This window comes from Patella vulgata, chromosome 4 (genome assembly GCF_932274485.2).
Source record: "Patella vulgata chromosome 4, xgPatVulg1.2, whole genome shotgun sequence".
Taxonomy (NCBI): domain Eukaryota; kingdom Metazoa; phylum Mollusca; class Gastropoda; family Patellidae; genus Patella; species Patella vulgata.
The window spans coordinates 43,428,157-43,448,250 of NC_065882.2; the positions used below are offsets into that span (position 1 = coordinate 43,428,157).

Genomic DNA, 20,094 nt, shown 5'->3' on the forward strand with positions numbered 1-20,094 from the left:
TATAAAAACGACATTCAGTCTGTCGGTATAAAACAGTCTACGCGACATGTTAGGAACACAGCAATCAAAGGCACACCAATGTTGTGCCACGTTTAAGCGGTATTAGCAGGGAGAGGGCTATTGGAATGGCCCGGGAAGCAGCAACCAACACCGCCATTGCTAGAAGTCACAGTCAGCAGATTGATGCAACGTCTACGACTTACCCACCATACATCAGACAGGCCGAGGAGAGGTAGACCACGAGTGACCACGCCCGGAGATGATCGTCACATCAGGACAATGTGGGACAGGATGGACACTCAAAGCGCGAGATAATGATACAGACATTATGTGATATCACAATTGATGCTTTCCATCCATGAAATTGAATCACAATGTCATTGTATTAATTCATAATAAAAATTGACGTCAAACGAGATGTTGAATTTCTCTGTTTAGAAAGCTCAATGTGTGTGTATATACGCCATAATGACGATAGAGGCAATGGGTGTGTGGGAGGGGGGGGGGGGATACATTGTCTCAGGAACCTGGCAAACCCCCTCCTGCAAAAATTCCTGGATCCGCCCCTGGTGTATTAATGTGAAGGGTGGGCATACACATTACGAATTCGACATTTGATGACATTTTACAATTTATGAAGTCAGGCGGTGCATTCATGTTTGAATGATATGAAGTTGTGTACACTTGATTTTGAGAGTCTACTCTAATGAAATATAGGGTACACTTGTTGTCATTACAAGTGTATACTTTCTTTTGGACATTAGTTTGTTGTGGCGTAAAAGGCTAAAGCATAATATGATAGACGGGCATGTATATTGGAAGTCAAAACTAAAATATAATATTAGAAACCTCACGTCTACGTATTGTCTCGGCAACAAAACCCAACCATATGGTTATAAACTAATCAATACATGGCCATAGTATTTTATGTATTTTGTTTTAGTCGACGAATTATCGATTGTAAATATACAATAACAATGACAGCCTACGATCCACAAAATGTAAAAATTATTCCTGTTTTCGCGCGTTAGACTATAATCTAAATTATTATTGTCTTTCTTTCATACGTTTTTATACATGGGAAAAGGTCGATTGTATTCATACGACAATGTGACATTCGATGTTAATATAAACATATAATTATATCAGCTCGATTGCAAGCAATTTGATTATCGTTTATGGAAACATGTGTTTAAGCGAGGGTGTTAAAATCAACAGATTAAATCTATTAATATAAATAATAAAATAATAAAACGTGGTATGATGAGATGAAACACGGTGGTCTAGCCAACGTAGTATTAAACAATATTAAATGGGTGCAACCCGACAAAAATTCCGTCACAATATTCTTTAATCAGGTCATTGATATTTTTCTTATCTATTTTACATTGTACTTCATACGAAAATTTTATAGAAACAATTTAACATCTTATAAGCACGAATCGTGTCATGCTTATACTTTCTTTAAAAAATCAGGTCATTAAAATTATCCTTCTTTTTTTTAACTTGTATTAGAAATCCACTATGCTATAGCACCAACACCAATTCATAAGACAGCTGTATAGAATATAATTAGTATTTCATGAGGCTTGGGTGTTGTGTACGAATGGTGTCATGCTTATACTTCCTAGAACACCTTAATATCACTCCCCAGTTATTTGCCTTTTCCGGTTATGTAGTATAATATATATATATATATATATATATATATATATATATATATATATATATAACAATATTTTATTTCAAATTGATGAAAAGGGATCAGGCATACCCTATATTACCCCTCTAATCGTGACATGATGCCAATGCTATTTAGGCGTTATTTTAATGTAGATTAATGTAGATTACTAAATAATTATATAATAGTAAATCATCTGCACTATGTTCCAAGCACAATATGATTAATGTTGAAAATTACAATAATGGGTTGTCACGGTTTTTAATGTTTTGTTTATTGTTTTAGAAACTGTATGAAATTTATGTTGATACAATTTATCACAGTTTTCTCATCGTTATTATGTCTGTTTTTTTGGACATACATGTAGATTCGTTGTAGTATTTCTGTAGTTATTTTGCTTTAGAAACGGTCCATGGCACCCAATTTTAGTATTGCATCTGTGCTGTCCTGTGTTCGATTACTTCTGTTTAGATTATTTATATATCCGTGTGTATACCTATGTTATGTTTACAGGGATCTGTTTATATATTATGTACCTATATGTTATGTTTACATCGGATTTGATTATATATTTACGTGTATTTTATGTTAACGGGGGATCTGTTTATATATTTCGTATCTGTATGTTATGTTTACCCGGGATTTGTTTATACCTATGTGTTTGTTATGTTAACAGGGGATTTGTTTACATGTATGTTATGTTAACAAGGGATTTGTTTACATGTATGTTATGTTAACAGGGGATTTGTTTATATATGTACGGGTATGAAGTTTACATGGGCTTTGTTAATAAATATGTACGTGTGTGTAATGAGTACAGGGGATTGATTTATATACGCGTTCACACGTTTTCCTATGCCATGTATTTTGGCAACACCATGACTGTTTTGTAAAATGAAATGGGGTTTAACGTCCTACTGTTCTGCTCCGATTTGGCTAATGAAGACAGTGACTGTTTTGTGTGTTTTGTATATTATGTCACACATCTAATGGTCATGTATGCTAGATGTGCAAAGTCTGCACACAATATTAGAATAGATACACCGCATGTACCCCTTTCATAATGTATGTTACATAGCTTATGACATACATAAGTCTTCGCTCATATTTACACACACGCCTTCATATTTTACGTCATCGCAATATTTCTTGAATGTTTTCGCCCCAGTTGTAAATATATTGTTGACGTATAAATGTATCAATTTTATTGAACCGACGGGGTATGGTGGGTTTCTCACTACAGTAAATTGTTTTCATTGTTAAGTGCATCAGTTATACACGCATGTTTACTCTATATATTGAAAATTAAAATCGTTATGTCGTAAAACGAACCGAGATAAATCGTTTAAACCTGATGCAGTCGTTTCTCATGTTAGCGCCGGGGTGTGATTTCAATAAAGTTTTAATAATATTTATTAAACGGGACGACATCATGTTGTTTTATTAGACATTCTAATTAAATCCATAATCATATTTCTATTAATCATATACATTGCCAGTTTACGAAAGATATCTAAATGTCAAAGGGGTTATCATTAATTTGCTCATCAGTGAAGTATCACTTTACTACAATCCGGAAGATTTCATTACATGATCATAGCCAATGGTACAATAATTAAAGGTTGGCATGGAAAAAAAGATATTCTTTGTCCCTAATTTAAATAATCACTAATCTTAGTATTTGATAGAAGGTTGTATATTCATTGAAACGATTTCATTTCGTTATGGTTTGTTACCGAGTGCAGTACAAGCAGTTCATAGCATCGCTGGTTCTCAATAGGGTGATGTTACGCCTATATACAAAAGGCATCACTTCCAAGGGAAGACTTGACAAGAACTGAAGACGAATAGAACAAATCTAGAATCGCCGGTCTAGTCATGGCACTCATTGCTAAAATGAAATAACCACAAAAGCTTTGGCAACCAATCTGGAAATAGATTCATTCATAGCCTAGTGATTAGGCAAGAGCTGTAATGTTCAAGCAGCTAAAACACTGCATTGTATCATTTAATGGACTCATTACAAACTTTACCACCTTCTTTCAAATACTAAAACAATTTAAAGGTTTTAAATCAGAAAAAAGGGTGAACTTACCCGAGCTGCCATTGAAGTCGTTGGCTTCTCCAATAAATCCCACACTCTTTGCCTTGTCTTGGCGCACCTTCCGGTCCCAAAGTCGTCCTCATCTCTCTGTCGTATTGATTCAGCCTCCTTTCGAATTTCCTCAAACACATGTTCTTTTTTCTGGTGATATTTATGCTGACAACACGATTCCAAATATAATTCGTCTATACCCCAGTATTCTAAATCCTCACTAAAAGATAGCACACACATTTCTTCCACAAGATGTAACTTTCCAGAACGATAAAAATTTAATATTGAAGCAAATGATCGGGGATGTCGATCAAAGAAGTATTCATTTTCAGATAAATTATAATCATCACATAGCTCCATAATTGATTCATGAGTTATACAGTCCCGTAGTTTTCCTAGACGGGTGTGCGGCATTCTATCTAGAGTTCGCCATAACACTTCATGCCGCACACCCCCAACATTTAAAATCACACGCTTCGTGCTCTGTTTACTTCTGATGATGAGATGGGGGTCGGGAGGAGCTTCCTCTAGTGCAGCGAAGTGTCTGGTCACTGCAGCTTCCCCTGGAACCCCCATACTGATGGCGGGGGTTGCCACTAAGCCCGACACCGTTTCGGCAACGTTGACAGGATTCGGAGCTATTTTTACCTCCTTGCCAATTTCGCGGTATCTTCTGGTAGTGTACAAGTCTCTGACAGTCGCTAAAGTTGGGTCGATGAATGAGGCAGATGAGTCCTTCTTGCGATAGCCTCCCTGGTGTCGTAGAGATGATGCTCTGGAGCTGAGGTGTCGACCCAATCCGTCGCCGTCCCGACCCGAACTGGAGCCTGAACTGTGAATGAACATTGTCACGGTTTTAGAGTCTACATATAAACATGATTATTATATGATAAGTATTATTATTAGTAAACAGTGAAACAGTATCAGACGACATCATATATAGATATATGTTCACAAATATAATCAATCAAATATTTAATCACATAAACAGCTAGGCTACTGCCAATACCCACATTCTACACAACAGTCAGGAGAAGTAACTCGCATTCTAGTTTTACAATAAACAGCTGGAAAATATGATCACTGACTGGGTTATTCTACATCGCACATACCACACAAAGCACACAAGGTGGTTTACCAAGTCTAGCTAGAGAAAACCCCAAAACACCCAAAGGAAGAGTTTACACAGCGATAGACAAAGAGTCACAGCTAAAGGAGTTTTGGGTATTTTTGGAGTCTTATAATTCTAGTTACGAGAACTTACAGCCTAGCTAAGCTATGGGAAGAGTCATCATTAAAGATTCCTCTTAGTTCAGAGGAAGCAAAAGATATATAGGAAAAATTAGAAGGAGCTAAAACAAAGCAGCAACAGCGACCAACAGAGACGTCTGATGAAGATAGAGAAAGGATAGAAGCAGGTTTATGACACCAGGATGAGGAACCTCACACAATAACAACACGAACGAACGGGAACATCAACACACTCTGCAGATACAACAGTAGGGCCCATCAACTATAATAGTAATGCTATATTAGAGATTTACACAGTTAAATACATATATGACATCTGCTAGGTTTCTAGCCCGAGACAGAACATGTCCTTAAAACCATATTATAAAATATCATGATTAACAATTATACTAGCGGCAGTTTCAAGAGCAATTGGAAATATTCCTAGAGTAGAGTAGTCAATCGATGGCTACCAGCACTAAATGTTCCGCAATGAGATCAACAATAAATTTATGTTTTATGTCTCTTATGTACATAAACACTGCCGCATAATACAATATGGCGGAATAATTAGATTTACTAAGGAGAAAAAGGTTATAATAGTTTCGTTAACAGTTCATATCGAATCACAACACTGTTGTTGTTAAAAGTGAAAAATGGCGAACATATAATTAACCTTAAGTTCAAAATAAGAATATTTGAGCAATAATTTTGATGGAAATCGATGATATATTATAATGCCTACTGGGTAATTGATGTAAAATTATTTTCTCGCACTTTTTTCGAGGCTTATAACCAATCCTTACACTGTTAAATCATTAATACCAATCAAATAAACACCAGGCAGAGCATCTTGGCTATTATCATAATTTTGAGCGAAACCAGGGAGGGGTTTAAATCGCCAGCATTGCCATTATAAATGCCAATATACGATTGATGTACTGCTTTATTGACATTCTCTGTCAAATTAGCAATAATATCCCAATTTTATTTTAATAAGACCTAAGCGAAATATTTTAAAAATCTTGAATGAACATCGGCTGAAATATTTCTTGTGTACTTTTGTACATAACAATACCTAGGTTTGTTTCAAATTTGTATATGCATAACACTTAAAAAGACTACTAAAGATCTTCTATATTTCTCGAAATGTAAGATTTCAAAATGAACAGGAATGAGATTGACAATAAGAATAAAATATATACTATCAAAATACGAAAGAGGAAAATACAGACTGAATCACATGAGAATGGAACATTTGTAAAAACATCACATCTTCTGTTGGTTTCACTTACTCGTTCGCAACCGCGCAAGTTCCCACCTGAAGCATCGAAGACAGAAGGTGGACGGCAAAAAAAGCCTAATTCTTTTAAATTTATATTATCCAGAATTCGGAAATCAAAAAATACCGATATCAAATTTTACCGGAGAGAACACTCTTGCATCTACCTCCTAGAATTCCATATTCCATTTGTGCTAGCCGACACGATAGGCTAGCAAAGGACGGCAAAGCACCTGGCCGCAGTCCGTCGCTAAACACCAATAAAAGAAGCATCAGAAACCAACAATCCATCCGAAAAAGACACCATTTGAAGATACAACCAGCACAATCTCGACATATTATCAGATATAGGTAACAACTAGTAGTCGTCTTAACTGGTAACCAACACACGTTCTTCAGGTAAAATCACTGCACACACAGTAAAGCCTACACACGGCGTTGTCCATACATGTCCCTAAATAACCATTTTAAATTGAGATACTAAAAAAAATACACGTCAAACCGAGGAGATATATAAAGGAAAAGACTTGCTCCTCCCCAACAAACAGTAAATCGATTGAACACTTTTAAGATATACAGCTTAGTGTCATAAGAACACGACCACAAATTCTTCCAATATCGCTATCTCTCTTTCTCTCTCTGCTTACTCGAATGTACAAGTCACAGCTAACACGAAATCTCTACATAATGAATGATAAGTCACGTGACTGCTAATTATATACTACACATTAACAATTATAGCAAATGACAGAGATGATATTTAAAAAGATGACATATTAAACGAAAAAATGAATTAAGCTTTTACCCATCTCGGGAGTTAGTGAAAGGCTTGAACTGTTTTTATTCAGCCATAGTGAAAATCTCACATGTCAGAGTATTGATCTCATCTCGTGCTTCTGTGGCGCGTGTACTGAAAACCCACGGTAGAAAATGAGCGAGATAGTCGTGAAAGTTAACTACACGTTCCACTATTCTACGTTAATACGAAACAACGACTTCTTTACATACAATATCCGAAATTATGAAGCATTGATTTCATAATTAATATATTATTGTTGCCTTATCTGTCACAAATTCCATTGCTGATGCCACGTAATATCAAAAACTTATATACTGTATTTCTTGAAACCTATATAATGAATATTAATGGGACATATTAGCGTTAGATATTCAAAATTCGTATATTTTATGCTTAAATGACGAAATATATCAAATATTTACAAAAAAAACAAAACAAGAGACGTCCCCAGTCTTTTATCGATATGTCTAAACCTACCGAGTATAGCGTCTGAGTGGATATTTGTAAATATAAAATCTATAAATAAAATGTCGATATTCATATATATAGTAAACACCCACATTTTATATTACATATAAAGTTTGGATTGCTTGTCCGGGCAGACTGCTACAGTTTAAAGAGTCTATCATCATATGATAAATCGATAGAAAACAATCCCAGCTTTATCTACACAATGCTGTTACAACCATGGGTTGGTCACAGATATAACTGAACATGAGAAATAGGGGAACTGATTTACTAAATTAATTCTTCGGTGGTCTGCTATATAACAATTACTACACGCATTTTGATCTAATATATTACATTGAACTTTTCCCTATATGAAGTCGGTGATCTCCTATGCAACAACTATTAAAAACATTTTGATCTAAGATACCCCATTGGACATCTCCCCGTGTAAAATGGTGCTAGAAGTGGGTAGTCCCGTATATAACAACTACTACAAGCTTTGTGTTATCTAAGATAGTAAACTGCTGTAGGAAGTGAGTAGTCTCCTATACAACAACTACTACAAACTTTCTGATCCTAATGAAGGAAATCGGTGGCCTCCTATACACAATAATTATTTGATCTAAGATACTGCATTGGACTCCTTCCCGTGTAAACTGCCGTGGGAAATAGTTAGTTTCCTATACAACTACTACAAGCTTGTTGATCTAAGATACTACATTGTACTTCTCCCCGTGTAAACTGGTGTAGGAAGAAAATGGCATACACTATATAATTTACTTATCAACTGAAAACCAACCCATCAAGACGTTTTATAGATTTATTGATGTTGCGTAAAATCACCATTAATCGAATCACGCAGATCACTGATCACTTTTCTTTTTCATGGCTAAACAAAAAGATATGGTTTTCTTTCTTTCGTGTACACCGCGGTCTCAAATTCATTAATGCTAGGTTCCCACTATCACGATTCGTGCTACGATTGGAATCGTGGTTTTAATCATGGAGTAATCGTGGTGATCCTGTTAGGTTTTATCATATATTGAGGTCAGTGGTAGAAATCGTGGTGGGGGGGGGCATGCATAGGTATTTATGTCTTTTTCATTTCATATTGATGCAAAAGTTTCGTTTTCAGTACCAATTTGAAGGTAAGGGTCTATGGAACAATTCTGGTTTGAGTGTCAAGCAGTCAGATAAAAGAAAAATGGCCGCCAAAATGCAAGAGGGCTGCCAATTTCCACCTTTTTTCGCATTACGCCTTGTTCTGTTGAACCTAAAATGGTGATTTTGGTCTCTATACCTATGTTTGCATGCATGAATAATTGAATAAAAATAAAATAAACATGACTGGAGCATATCTTTTCTTATATCAAGTCCTACTTCCAAGTAAATTCTTGCATAACTGCTTGAAATACTCCCTGAACAATACATTCAATAAGAAAATGGCTAACAGATTAACATGTTACATGTTAGTATTGGAAATTGTTCTAGTCCAGCTACTTCTCGCATATGCACTTGCGTGTGCTTTTCAACTTTGTTGTCACGCATTTGCACCGAGAGCAGGTAATTAGGCAAGTGCACTTCATATCCAGGTGGAACAGATTCTTGGCGAGGGGCAGCGTGGTCCAAATGGGAAGCAGTTTGCCGTCCTCATCCTTCCACCTATGGTAAGTTGGGTTGTTGACAGGCATCATGGACATGTGGGCTGTTGCCCAGATACTCGCTTAGAAGACATTTCAAAGCATCAGCTTGTAGAGGGAATTCTCTACACGTCCCTAGCCTTCTGTGAGGACAACCTCAATTGGACGAGGTGAACATCACTGTCCTCGTTTGATTCATTTGACCACAGCCTACAAAGTTTGTTGCCACTTCTTTCAACATTGGCGATGTTTGGAATGGGGTGCGACAATAGTTGCAAATTGCTCCATAAAGGATGGCACTTCGTGAATCAACGTGCAGCAGGATCGCTTGATGTGATGAAAATTATTCAGAAGGATTGGAGGGCGTGGAGGAGATGTACTAAGACACGCATGCCAGCTTCCTCATGGTTGCATTGATCGATTGGTGGACTGTTTCCAACATGGTGGACTTGATCACCCGCAGTGATGTAGACATTTTGTTATTTCTTTTGAAAGAACTGCGAATGCTACCATGAGGAAGCTGACACGCGTGTCTTAGTACATCTCCTCCACGCCCCCAATCTTCATTACTTGGGATGGTGTATACTGGAGACACAGATCTTGTAATTTCCAACACATCAAGGCTCTGAATCCGGCCGCAGATGATCTCCCTGAATACTATCGCCAAAAACCTGCGCACGACACGAGAACGTGCAAAGCCATGGCCCTTTTCCACGCATTTACTGGATCAGACAGTACTTCTTCCTTCAAGTTCAAGGGTAAGCGATCCTGTTGCACGTTGATGCACGAAGTGTCGTCCCTTATGGATCAATATGCAACTATTGTCGACACCCATTCCAAACATCGCCAAGTTCGAAAGACTTGCCTGTGGGCTGTACTCAAATGAATCAAATGAGGACAATGATGTTGACCTCGTCCAATTGAGGTTGTTCTCACAGAACACTAGGGACGTGGAGAGAATTCACCGATCTAGTGATGCTTTGGATCAACATCTCAAAAGGAGTGTTTTCCAGGCGAGCATCTGGGCAACAGCCCATTTGTACATGATGTCTGTAAACAACCTAACTAACCATGGGGAAGCTGACACGCGTGTTTTAGTACATTTCCTCTACACCCTCCAATCTTCGTCACATGGACTAGTGTATGCTGGAGAAACGGTTTATGTAGTAATCCTTCTGAGTAATATTTCCATGACATCAAGCCCCTGAATCCGGCCGCAGAAATCTGGATCTCATTAAAAGCGGGAAAGACAACCAAAATGATTTTCCTCAACACTATCGCCACAAACATGGGCACGACAACGAGCAAAGTCATGGCTCTTTCCACGGATTCACTGGATCAGACAGTATTTCTTCCTTCAAGTTGAAGGGTAAGCGATCCTGCTGCACGTTGATGCAATTTGCAACTTTTGTCGGCACTCCATTGCAAACATCTCCAAGGTTGAATGAAGTGGCAACAAACTTACTCTGTAGGGTGTACTCCAATGAATCAAACGAGGACAATGATGTTGACCTCGTCCGATTGAGGTTGTTGAGGTTGAGAGAATTTCCCCCAACTAGTGATGCGTTGGATCAACATCTCAAAAGGCGTGTCTTCCAAGCGAGTATCTGGCCAACAGCCCACATGTCCATGCTGCCTGTAAACAACCCAACTAACCATGGGTGGAAGGAAGAGGACGGCAATCTGCTCCCCATTTGGACCACGCTGGCCCTCGCCGCCCAGTATGGGTTCAACCTGGATATGATATGAAGTGCACTTGCCCAATTACTTGCTCTCGATGCAAATGCGTGACGACAAATTGAAATGCACACGTCGGTGCAAAAGCACGCGCGAGAAGTAGCTGGATTAGAACAATTTCCAATACTAACATGTTATAGGGGCCTTGGTTAATTTGTTAATTAAGAGGGTGTTCCAAAGACGAAATGTATCTAGTACACACTATCACAATATGTCTTGAAGCTCTATGTAAAATCCCTTCACAAAGTGGTTCAATCGTTTACATTTGGTTGGGGCTATATTTTGTGAACTGAACGCATATCATATGATCTAAACCAGTCATACTTTTCAAAGATATGTAATTGCCATACGAAAGTATAAGTTGTTAGTTTTCATCCACAATTTACTTCCAGCACCCTGTCCAAACCACTATCACCTTGACGTGGCAAACAGGTACTTTAAGATAGCGTGGAATTTGCGAACTTATCGCCCACCTCTATGGAAACTGAAACTTGGCAGTTCCCCAAAAAGCTATAACAGAGCTTTAGACAAGTTGTATACTATGAATAAGATGAAAGTTTCCTCGAGTCTCCACACATAATTAACTAGTTTTATTCATTAAAATATATCTTGGACGCCTCTTTAAAATAACTATACGGAAGACTATTCCAGCACCATTTGCTGAGCTGGGTACTTCTATCTCGTTAACAGATCGTTGTTAATTAAGTTCTCGGGTGTCACTAGATTATCTTATCGTTATTGTTATATTTAAAACCTAGCAACCGTAAATGTCACCAAGTTCTTCGTATAGGGTTACAAAATAATTGACAATTGATCCCAACCTTTGTTAATGGTCAATTTCAAAAGACGATAATCCTACACTGAATAGAAAAGTCGTTCAACGTATACCATTATTTCGCAGCAAAGAAATACGACGAAGAAAAAAGAAATAAGTATTAACACATCTTGAACGTACACCAGTCGTTTGAAAATGAAATAAAATGGGGTTTGCTGTCCTACTCTTATGATCTATCCGGACTAATGACAGTGTGTAATTAATGAGGGAAACCTTGACCGGACAGCGACGCTGCGGCCAATTGTTAAGTCAAAGGTTATTTTACGTGCACGCCAATGTGTATACGAGATCTCAGGTTTCCATCTCATCCCAACGACTAGACTACCTCCTGCACCGATGACCAATGGCAACGACGGCGGCAGATCTGTCATTTGGAGACTACAATAATGATTATTTTCTACGGTTGCATGCACAATGCCAGAGTGACAAATCGTGTCCAAATAATTCTAGTTTCATATCAAGCTATATTTTACGTGCACTATCAATTTGTACAGTAAACCTTCTTTTTGTTTCGACCGAAAAAGTAAACAACTTTCCATATTAGTCTCATGTTTGTTACCCCTGATAAGTAGGAATCGAGTTTGAAAGATCCGTATGTGCTGCAAGACCCAGGCCGGGATTCGAATCCGTGCGATTCTAGTAATGAGTTTAATGCCCCCCATCCCTACCCAACCCCGAAACGATAGACCAATATAAATCCAATATACAACGACGGGATATGTTTTAATAATTTACTACTATACCATCTCGACTTTTACGTCGATAAAAACGATGATGATAAATACTAGACCCTTTTTGGCAGAAATTTTACATTTTCCTATCACATCAGACGTGGTTTTCATTTAATCAATGGCTTGCAATCTGCGTTAGTCGGGTAATTGTTGTCCGCGGGGATTAGGCTGTATTTATTGAATAAATCTCCGCTGTCGGTCGGCTGCGTTAACGTATTACATAACCTGATCAACTAGACCATCTCCTTTTATCCCAATTAATTATACCAAATACCAAACTTATCTCCATCTATCTATATGTAAGATATTTTGTGGTAACCGGGTCGTGGTAATAAATATATTGAACATTTCCCCAAGATTTGTACCCATATTAGCTCAGATATTTTCTTTCGTTTCATGTAAAGATAAACACAAATACAGAACCACACACTTCCATATCCAAGCATTTTTGTTTAAAGGAGCTAAATCGCTAACATTTGGGACCTAGAAATTGACACAAGTGGGTCGCAAATCATAAAATACTGTAATATGAATGTATATAAACTGATATACATTCAATGGTTTCCGTTTTTACTCTAATTTCAAATCAGTTATGTTTCGCAAAATAAGCCAGCAGTCTCAATCGAATGCAAACTTCTAGCGTCTGGTTATTCCAGTCTACATACGCCGTTTGGTTTGGTGCAATATGTCTAGCCTCGTTCCTCGAGTCACTTGCTAGAACTGGGGCTGAAACGCATTATGGTACACGATTCGTGTACCAATGGTAAAATGTGTATTTTGTCTTAAATATTGGATATCAGAAGCCCACCTTTTTCCGGTAAGCTCACAGCATCAATGTTGATATAAATTGACAAATAATTTGTGTTTTCAATGTTGAAGATTTTCGATGATATTGAATTAGAGACTTAGCTTCTTTAATATTTTACTTATCTTGGAAGATTTCTCTTACCTCAAGTGAGAAGTGGTGTCAGGAAATAAAATGGGGTTTACGTCCAACTTGTTTGTACCAAAAGGGTTATTGGAGAGCAACATACGGTATGCTTTGGGTGACATTTTGCCCAGACTGCGCGGTTCCTGCCTACTCTTTGTCGAATTCCATCTTTCAATATTCCTTTCATGTGCATGTCAACGTGAATGCGAGTCGCGAGACCTCAGTGTTTCGTCTCCCACCACCAGAACGACTTGCGGTTGTTCTTTAATGAAATGCAATTCGGATGGAGTAAATCAAAATGACTATAAATTTGCAATGATAACTGTTAAATATTTCAAGAATGTAACCTTTTGTGCCCATAAACTGCGTCTGCATGGACAAAATGGGATTGGTGACCTTAGGTAAATACCAGAAAACAAACGGGGTTCAATTTTAGCTCGGCAGCATGTTACTGTTGACCATTCCAGTATTCCGCACATGCTGTGTGAGCAGAAATGAAATGAAATGAACTGGGGTTTAACGCCCTACTGTTCTGCTCCGAATTGACGGGCATACGCCATACAGTGGGCTATGAGGGAAATTTTGCCCGGACAGCGGCACTACGGTCTGCTCTTACAGGTATCTTTTACGTGCGCGCCAATGTGTACGGGGCCTCGGTTTTTCGTCCCATCCGAACGACTAGACAGCAATCCTTGACAGGTCCTCCGTCCTGCATCACTGACAAGGGGGGGCCACGCCGAAAAATCTGGATGAACTTTCTCGGCCAATGCAGGAATCGAACACCCGGCCTCCAGGTTAGCGAGCCAGCTACTCACTTAGCCACCGTGACACCCCCACCAACCCCACCCTCCGGTGTGAGCAGTGCAATCGTTATTTGATTTTAAAATCACACCATGTCTTTTATATTCACAGCTGACGTACGTTAATCTACAATAATTTCAAGATCTTCTTTCTCGCCTGTCTTCATATTAAATTTTGTTCGTTGCAAATAAACTTAGTACATGTATTACAGATAGAACGAATTAGAGACCTAAAAAAAATCCGCCATTCGTCATTAACAACTCGTTTCCTATTCATTCAGCATAACATGTGAAAGTGTATTTACATGTATATCTAAATAGACGCATTTTGTGTCTTTCATCACATATTACCTCCATCTCACCCAAGCTTATCGCGGCCATCATTGATATAATTCAGTGCTTCGTCAAGCAGATAAGTGTAATCAGTTTACATTGGCTACCTAGGTAACGTCATCCAGGCAATAGTGTGTGAATCCAACGATCGATAAGTTTACTAGATTCAACGTGTTAGGAATAATGGGTAAGATATAAAATGATGGCACGGATAACAATAAGCTAGGGTCATTAATATACATTATTCTAAAATCAGTGCTGGTGTACATAAACCTGTTGATAATTAGTCAATACTAATAGCGCTTTAGTTGGGCGGGGGTAACGTCCACTCGACACAAAGGTCATTTCGGGACTATCATAACAGGCCCATAGCTAGTGGGGGGACAAGAGGACCAGCTGCCTCCCCTGGAAAAATCGGCGCACCCGAATCTGTTCCCCAAATGGCCGCCTTTTGCGCCCTTCCCATTGAATGTGACACGAAGCCAACGCATGAATCGAGCTTTCATCAGTCAAAATAAAAAGGACTCAATCCATCTAATCATTATTATTAGTAAATGTAAATCGACAAGGTGGCTAAGGCACTGGATCGCTAGCCTGGAGGTCGGGTGTTCGATCCCTACATTGGCCGAGAAAGTTCATCCGGACTTTTCCAGCGTGGTTCCCCCTTGTCAGTGATGCAGGACGGAGGGCCTGACAAGGACAGCCGTCTAGTCGTTCGGATGGTACAAAAAAACCGAGGTCCCGTGTACACATTGCCGTGCAGGTAAAATACCCCTTGACAGTTGGAATTCGATATAAGAGTAGGCGGTAGTGCCGCTGTCCGGGCAAAATTTCCCTCATAGCACACAGTATGGCGTATGCCCGTCTTTATTAGCCCAGTTCGGAGCAGAACAGCAGGACGTTAAACCCCATTTCATCTCATTTCGTTTCATTTGTAAATACTAATATATGCGACCAGAAAAATAAATATATAAAATATATAATAAATTTCAAGACAGATGTGTTAGAATTATATGAAGCAGAATAGTGCTTTGTGTTAATGGCAACCCGTGGTCCATGGATAAAATTAATCAACTGGTTTGTCAAATATCTGAATTGTAATATAACGTTAAAAGTCCATAGGGAATTATGATAGAGGCAAAATACAAGAGAGTTTATTATTGATGTGTTGGTAGTTCACATCTAATATACCATATCAAATAGTAAAATTCCTTTAAAAAAAAACAAGAACAAGAAAGTAAGCCGGAACTTCCATTCGAAATCCATCAATATATATAACTCGAGGGATCTATATAGCATCACCCTACAAGTTTATGTAGACGACACTAAAGCCGTATACAAAAGATACAATGATGAATTCCGGAGCAGAATGACTGTGATCAATATGCCAAGGTCGCCATAGAAATCTTATTTCTTCTGATTGTAACAAACAACCATCCTGATTGCGATCACGATAATGACCTCAACTAATTAGTTTTTACTTATATTTAGGTAAGACAGTATACTGATGCTACTCTAAATGATTTCAATAAATTTGAAAATAGATGTATAGGTCCACAAACATACACAACCACGGAATAAAAAATAATAATTTATCGATTTTACATCTACTTTGATGTAAAAACGTTTTTTTGAAAATCAATAATTTGCTCAAACAGTCGTATTGTACACGCTAAATACACAAATTATATGCACGTAAAATGGTATTCTTCTCAGACAACGTAGTTGGCTTAAAACTAACCTTAATTTAGTTATCTTTTAAGAATCAGTTCACACTATGATCTTTGATAATTTCAACACAGACCAGACTTTAATTGTGATTTACAGACAGAGGGAAGGACATATCGTATCTTTCAAAACTGACTTTCATGTGCACAACATCTAGGCAACTTTCCCCAGGATTAAATCTTGGCTAGATCAGAGGCCCCTTGACAATGTTCAGAGTCAGTTCTATTGCAATGTCTACTAATTATGATCACTTATGAAGGTGTTATAAGGCATTGAACAATGAATTAATAAAACATCAATACAAAAAAATAAAATAAATGCCGGACAACCAGAAGGATTGTTTTATAGCTGCCATTACTGAAGTAGTAGGCCTACAACAAAGCGTATCTTAACAATGTACTAATCGAACCTCTTGGGTTAAGCAGCTTTTAATTTAGTTGATTAGATCAATTATCTGTGATTATATAATTCAATAACCAACAATATCCTGTCATTATTTATCAATCTGATATTAGAGATTGCCATTCTATTATAAACTATGTGTAAAACAATAACAGCTATAAACAGACTGAATTGCAGAAGTCTCTTTCGGCCCCGGGCACCTTGTTTGTGAAACGATTACATTTTCATACAAAAGAAATTGCCAGGGTAATAAATTAAATAATTTAGAAATAGAAACGGTAAGCATAATCAACACCGTGTACTACACGCGTCACAAACTGGAACAATGCTTAGTTTGGTTTGGCATTCTTGATAAGGTACCATTCATCATCCAAAATTGTTCAATGCATTAAAACGCGACAAGCATCAAAGGGTTCAGTCGCAAGACAATATATATTGATTTTGAATTATATTTGGCACTAGCTTCGGCTCTATGATGGAACAAAACAAAACTACAAGATTGTGTATTGCATGATAAGTACATTGCAAAATATTTTGAAACTGGATAAAATTTGTACAATCTATGTAAATTACTGTTCTCTCAATTTTTGGTAACGGGCCAAACTACTAGACCATTTAGTATAGAAACTGAATGTTAAGACAAGTTGGCGATGTATGTATAACACTGAAGATCCCTGTTTTACACGATTCCTACAAGAATTACAGCATCCAATCCTTTAATTAATTACTCTAGCGTTTTCTATCTCCCAACTCTTGCTTATCATCTATGTGTTTGGTTCTAGTTCATCCCAATGCTAACATTGCCGCAAAAATATTGACATAAAAACATCGAGAGAGAGAGAGAGATCAATATTTGAAGCTTTTTCATTTATTCCTCGAAACCAATATACTGGATAGCTCTACGTCAACCAGTGCGTGACGCCATTTAACGATATAAAACTTCAGTTCGATTTTTACATAAATCTATTCAAACAAACTTACTGGAATACCACAGACTGTCCTTCAACACCAGGGGACTCGTAATATTTATACAATGGTAAGCGACTGGTACCAAATATAAACACGCAGACCTATCAATCACCACTTTATTTATTCACTCGACAATCATTCACAATACAATAATTGAATACAACAAATAAGGAGCGGTTTGCACTGTAGTTACATCGTCTCTAGGATGACATTGTAGGAGTGAATGTAACAGAATGACGATCATCTGTTTTTTAATTAAATGGCATTACCATTCTTATTGTTTATAAACCTAGATTGATATTTTATTTGTACTCGGGGATTTAACATGCCCAAAGATCATTTAACATGCTCAATATCATGGTCAGTGTGTTTGATATCTATTTTACATGCTGGGGTTATTTGACCAATCGTGAAGACAAACTTGAAAAATCCAAGCTACATGCGGATTTATTTCTCCGATTATATGGTCACTTTTGTCACTGTTTGTGGGAATTGGAAACTTTCTAAGATTGTTCGACACGAAACCCTATTAAAATTCAGAATCATATACCATTTGTTCACTTATTGGGGTCACTGACTCGTTGCCTGACAATGATTATTTGATCCAAAAGCTTCAGCAATGCCGATCTTTTTAATTATTCAATATGAAGAACAGAACGGGATGTTGTGCACGGGTTCAGACTTGCTCACTTTGGAGTAATGAATGGTGCCATTTCCTAAGTGGTGATTCCGATTGCCGTTTACTATGTACTTCAGATTTTGTCTTATGAACGATGGCTACAGCTCGGTTTATTATGTTTTCTTCGGGCGATCAACCAGCCTCTCGTCAAACTCTTGACTGGCCTGTTGAATGTGGGTTATTGTACTGTGAAGGTAGTGCTTAACGATCTTATAGCATAAGTTCGCTACAGAAAGAACTACAATTCAAACAACAACAGTGTTCGCCAAACTATCAATCGATTCTTATGATGTACAAAGACAAAAAAATATACAAAGCAAAACAAAGCTTTATACACGTAACAGCAACAATACTGAAACTATAACCACGGTATTTTTCAAGTTAAAATAACAAAGAATTCATTGATTGGCACGACGTCACTAAACACCATGTATTACATACAAGCACATCAAGGAGATTCGCAAACATGTAAGTAACCACTTAAAAAAAAACGACCGAAAAATAAGAAAAATTCAAATATCTATAAATGTGATACTCTTTAATTTCGATGAACTATTTACATACAAGGCCCGTAGAATTGCTAAATTAATAATTAATTCACGGTTCTGTGCCTTTTAACGCACCAGGTACATGCTTTAATAGTCAGAATAGAAGATACGCAAGAATCAACGCTTTGACTGTTCTGATAAACAGAGTGAACACATTCTGATACTTCTAACTACTTCATGAAGGGACCCCAATAGCAAAGCGGCTAGGGCATTAGAACAGAATGTCCCGAAAATTAAGATCCCGGCGTGGTCTAAGAATTTTGGGAGTTGTGACAACCTTGGTCTTTAATTGTCGAGTTTTCGGGGTTGCCACCTGTCAGAAGGGGGGGAGGTCAGGAAAATTGTATCCATCCTAGTGATTAGAAATAGAAAATCCGAGGTCAAACCGTGTACACATTGGAATGCACGTAAACAATCGGAATTGCACACGTAAACATAAAAATAAAACTTGTCATATGTTAGTCTCAGAAGTACTGATTAATTGTTTTGCCGAGACGTTCAAATCAATTCAACTCAAAACTAACACAGTTAAATGGGACAACAATCACTGGTTTATTATACACAATCACGAAGTTTCGATAAGTATTCTTTTATCGTTATCAAGCACAATGACATTTAGTAAACAGGAAGGCCTATATATATGTTGTACAAATGAAATCTACATCTCATACGAAATGTTAAGTTGCTGCACACTTGAATATAGTTTCCTTCTAGTATTTCATGTAATTTTTGTTATTAGTCAGCAATGTTTTTTCTCCATCTTAGGTCACATGTGTGTTACCAGATGCATGCCATTGTTTCTACAAAGGCTTCCAAGGATCATAAAAATTGTCCTTTATTTACTGATTTCTCAAAGCCGCGTGATAAAACTTTCAGTGCTGTTACGATTTGAAATTTTCACAGGATTAATCCTAGAAATCAATATGACCTATTAGGAGCTGTGACTTCGGTTGATGGAAGGCGAAAGTTGAACATGTCAAACGTGAATAAAATATCATTAGCGGACTGTCAGAATTTGTTCTTGAACCGCTACCGACGTTTACCATGTAGCAATAATTCAAATAATACCTATCACCACACCATAGATAATTTATACATTTCTAGAAATGGAACTGGTGATGTCAACAAACTCATCTTATTATGCTAGTCATCTTGCGAGGTCTGACTTTAAGAGAAATATACTCCGCCGGTGACCTCCTGGACAGACATAGTTAAAGAGACCGA

General features: G+C 37.6%; 1 protein-coding gene across 2 annotated transcripts in view; it reads right to left on the reverse strand.

Moving 5' to 3' along the window:
* Nucleotides 1-20,094, reverse strand: part of LOC126818519 (potassium voltage-gated channel protein Shab) — a 187,182-nt gene that overhangs the window by 26,675 nt on the left and 140,413 nt on the right. For both annotated transcript variants that reach the window (XM_050545986.2, XM_050545985.2), the window contains exon 3: nucleotides 3,777-4,608. In XM_050545986.2, the coding sequence (XP_050401943.1) occupies nucleotides 3,777-4,608 (832 nt within the window). The remainder of the gene's footprint in view (nucleotides 1-3,776; nucleotides 4,609-20,094) is intronic.